General features: G+C 46.9%; 1 protein-coding gene across 1 annotated transcript in view; it reads left to right on the top strand.

The window, feature by feature from the left end:
• Positions 1–2,181: 2,181 nt before the first annotated feature.
• The window catches only part of MPV17L (MPV17 mitochondrial inner membrane protein like), a 27,243-nt gene continuing 25,085 nt past the window's right edge, over positions 2,182–4,339 (top strand). The window contains exon 1 of the mRNA XM_007956472.1: positions 2,182–2,491. Coding sequence (XP_007954663.1) covers positions 2,182–2,491 — 310 coding nt within the window. The remainder of the gene's footprint in view (positions 2,492–4,339) is intronic.

Here is a 4,339-nt window from a genome sequence, read left to right as displayed (position 1 = left end):
GGATTATTTGGGTTTGTCTAATATAATAATAATAATAATAATAATAATAATAATAATAAACAACCAAATGCCATTAAGTCAATTCTGACTCATAGCAACCCCGATTAGGTTTCCAGGGTTATAAATCTCCGTAGAGTGTCTGAAGAATTTGAACTATCAGCTTTCTAGTTAGGAGTCAAATACCTTAGGCACTGGGCCACCAGAACTCCTTAATGTAATCAACAGAAGGGTCCTTAGAAGAGGGAGGTAGGAGTCAGACTTAGAAAAACTGTGAAAACAGAAACAAGAGAGATCAGAAAAATGCTAAGCTGCTGGTTTGGAAGGTAGAGAATCGGTCTATTAGCCATATAGAAGCTGGAAGAGCAAGTAAGTGAATTCTCTCTTAGAACCTTCATGAAGAACTCAGTCTTGTAGGCCCATTTTAGACTTATGACCTTCAGAACTGTAAGAGAATAAATTTGTGTTGTTTTAAGCCACAAAGTTGTGGTAATTTTGTTGCAGCAGCAATAGGAAACTAATACAAGAGGGGTATGACTAGTTAGCAAATAAACAAATGTTTTGGTGAGTTAGGAGCCTGCCTAGCAGGAAGAAATCTGATCTATTTACTTGGGACGAGTAACAAGGACAAGGACAGGAGAAGGATAGAAAACAGCAAACGGGGCAGATAGAAAGAATTAAAGAACAGAGAAACAAGCAGATTCCCAAAAATTAACAGAATGAGGTTGGAAAATTGAGGGACAGTCTACAAAATAATTGGCTAGTGTCTCAGATTGGAGGAGAGCAAGGAGGTACAACAACTCAATACAATGCAATATGATCTGAGATTGGATGCCATCCCAGAAAAAGGACTTTAGTGGGACAACTGGCAATCATTTGAACTGTAAATTATGTAATAGTATTGCATGAATGCTTATTTCCTAGTTTTGATCATTGTACTATGATTATGTAAGATGTCAATATTTGAGGAAGCTTGAGTGGATGGTGTATGAGAACTCTGTCATATTTTTGCAACTTTTTTCTGTAAGGCCGCAATTATTTCAAAATGAAAAGCTAAACATGAAAAAAATTAATTTATAGAGTAAATAAATATAGGAAAGAGAGAGAGATAGACCCATAGAGTGGGGTTGGATGTAACTGTAAAGGAAGAAAAACAGGCAAGAAAAAAACCAAATAGAACTGAGTTTCATGTGTTTGGGTTCCCACTGCCCCCTACCCCAATTCTGGCACAGTTCCTGGAGGCAATATTCATGGAGGCCCAGTCTCTGGATGGTAGGAGGCAAGTGGAATATTTGGCTCCCCTCACATTCATGAAAGAGGTCAAATTTTAATTTTTGACATTGTCTTCAAATGAAGTTATGCAACACATTGTTTTTTGTGTGTGGTGAAAATGACACTTTCTTCCATGTAAACATTTAAAACACACCAATATTTTGGTAACTGAGTTTCATCACCCCCCTCCTTTTAAAACATAGAGACATAAAAATCACCATTTAAAATTGTACAATTCAGTGGCTTTCAGTATATTCACAAGCTTACAAAATCACCACTATTCCAGAACATTTTCCTCACCCCTAAAAGGATTCTGCACCCACTAGCAGTCACTTCTCATTGTCTCCTAAGGCCAACCCCTAAAATAAATAGAAAAACCAAACCCACTCCCATCAAGTCGATTCCGATTGATAATGACCCCCACTGGAGTCATCTCCGACTCATAGTGACCCCTCCTTGGGTTTCCGTGGAGGTATCACTACGGAAGTAGACCATCCAATCGACCTCCCGAGGAGTGGCTGGTGGATTTGAACCGCCAATTTCCTAGTTAGCAGTCAAATGCCTTAGGCACTGCGCCGCCAGAACTCCTCAACCCCTGGCAACCACTAATTTCCCATATGCTCTGGGTATTTGCGTGTTCTGGGCATTTCCTCGTGCATTAGGTCGACCAGCCACATTTCAAAAACTCAACCGCCACGATGATCAGGGGCCACCAGACATCAGGGGCCACCAGACTGGATCTGTGGGCTGGGCGCCCAATCCCTCTTTGGCTTTGGGTAAGGGCAGGTGTAGGTGGTCCCTGCTGCGGAGAAGGAGGAGCCACGGAGGGCAAAGGGCGGTCGGCGGGTGTGGTCTGGGAATTCGGCTTGGCGGCGCTCACTGCCTTGCTTGTCCGTAACCACGGACGCGGGTATGGCCGGCTGGTGGCAGGTGCTGCCACGGGTGGCCAGGCGCTATCCGTGGCCCACGAATGTTCTACTCTACGCCACACTCTTCTCAGCAGGCGACGCGCTGCAGCAGCGGCTAAGGGGCGGCCCTGCCGACTGGTGCCAGACGCGGCGCGTGGCCACCGTGGCCGTAGCGTTTCAAGCCAACTTCAACTACGTTTGGCTGCGCTTTCTGGAGCGCGCGCTGCCGGGCCGCGCACCGCGCGCCATCCTGGCTAAGGTGTTGTGCGACCAGGTGCTTGGCGCGCCCATCGCTGTCTCGGCCTTCTACGCGGGTGAGCTGCAGAGTAGTGGCCATGGCCAGGGTGGGATCCGGTGAGGAAGCTGGAGATCCAGGACTCAGGAACTGTGGACACGAGCCGCGGTGCAGGGGACTCAGGGTTCAGGCTAGGAGTTGCAGCAGTCGGAAGGCCGGAGTCGGGTGCAGGCCGGACTGTCGGCAGGGACTGACGTGCTAGGTTCCCGGGCCTAGGGCTAGGGACCCGTTATCGGGGTTCTGGAGGGCCTGGGAGCCGCCAGTTAAGGGAGCTTGGAGGACAGGGCAGTGTTGGAGAAGGCGCCAGGGGTTGGTTCCTGAGACGGGACTGGGGGCCAGAGCTGAGGGGCTGCCATAGGCCAGCTTTGGTAACCAAATCCTTCCCTTGTCAAAGCTAACAAAAAATGTGACGGAATCCGTACCACAGAGGACTTTATAGGAGTGAAGACTCGAGGAAAACCTTCTCAGTCAGGCCCCAGGACCTGATTTGGGTATCTTCTCTAACCCCTAAAAATCAAGAAAAACGTGAGGGGTCTCCAAGGCCCCCATCATCAGAGCAACTTCAGTAGTCTTTAGAGGGGTGCACCTGGAAAGTGGAGAGGGCATCTGTTCCCTCAGAAAATCACTCCCAGGAATTTTGTGCCTCGCCTTGGCATTGGAGATCACAAATGAGGGGAAGGAGGGCTTCCTGGCAGTGACTGCCTGTGCTTTCTAAACTGACTACCAAACCAAACACTCTGCCATCTGGTCCATTCACACTCATAACCCCTGTAGGGTTTCCAAGACTGTAAATTTGTGTGGAAGCAAGCTGCCTCATCTTTCTATCGCAAAACAGCTAGTGGTTTCAAACCAGGGACCTTTTGATTAGCAGGCTTAACCGCAGCCCCATCAGAGCCTGGGCTGGGTAAATCACAGTCTTGAAACTTGCCCATAGTTCTGACTTGCCATGCATCTTAGTTATAGGTGCTAGGTTTAGTACTGTTTCCCACAAGCCCCACAGGAAATATCAAGGACCTGATTGCCTGTTGTAGTCTCCATCAGCCACATGGCTGATAGGGTCAGTGGATTCAGGAGAAAGAATGGACGCCTGAGAGGAATAGCCCCTGGTTTATCAGAAAACCTGTGTCTGGTTCCTGAGTAGGAGTTTGGGACCAGATTTGCACACAGGCTCCTGTGCCTGTTACTGTAGTGTCCTTGTACACTGGTAAAGGTTTTAGGGAGCTGGGGCTGGGATTGTGAAGATCAGATTCCTATTTAATCTTCAAACAACCCAGTGAAACAGGTACTCTTAGGGAAAAAAAAGTTACTATGGTGTTTTTTTGTTAGGTAATGTTGAGTGGGTTCCAATTCATAGTGATCCTATGTGTTAGGTGCTGTTGAGTCAGTTCCAACTCACAGCTACCCTGTGCACAACAGAATGAAACACCTATGCCAGCACCACAATCCTTGCTATGCCTGAGCTTGTCGTTGCAGCCACTGTGTCAATCCATCTCGTTGAAGGCCTTCCCCCTTTTCCTTGACCCTCCACTTTACCAAGCATGATATCCTTTTCCAGGGAGTGGTCCCTTCTGACATGACCAAAGTAGGTGAGACCAAGTCTGGCCATTCTTCCTTCCAAGGAACATTCTGGCTGTACTTCTTCCAGGACAGATTTGTTTATTCTTCTGGCAGTAAGTGGTACTTTCGGTACTCTTTGCCAACACTACAAATCAAAAGCATTAACTCTTCTTTGGTCTTCCTTATTCATCATTCAGCTTTCACATGACCGTGAGGCTATTGAAAACACCATGGCTTGGGTTAGGCAAACCTTAGTCTTCAAAGAGACGTCTTTGATCTTCAGCACTTTAAAGAGGTTTTTTTTTTTTTT

The sequence above is a fragment of the Orycteropus afer genome, unplaced genomic scaffold (assembly GCF_000298275.1).
Source record: "Orycteropus afer afer isolate SDZICR_OR568_19922 unplaced genomic scaffold, OryAfe1.0 scaffold00623, whole genome shotgun sequence".
Lineage (NCBI taxonomy): Eukaryota > Metazoa > Chordata > Mammalia > Tubulidentata > Orycteropodidae > Orycteropus > Orycteropus afer.
The sequence above is the reverse complement of the archived record's forward strand: the minus strand, read 5'-3'. Positions and strand labels throughout refer to the sequence as shown.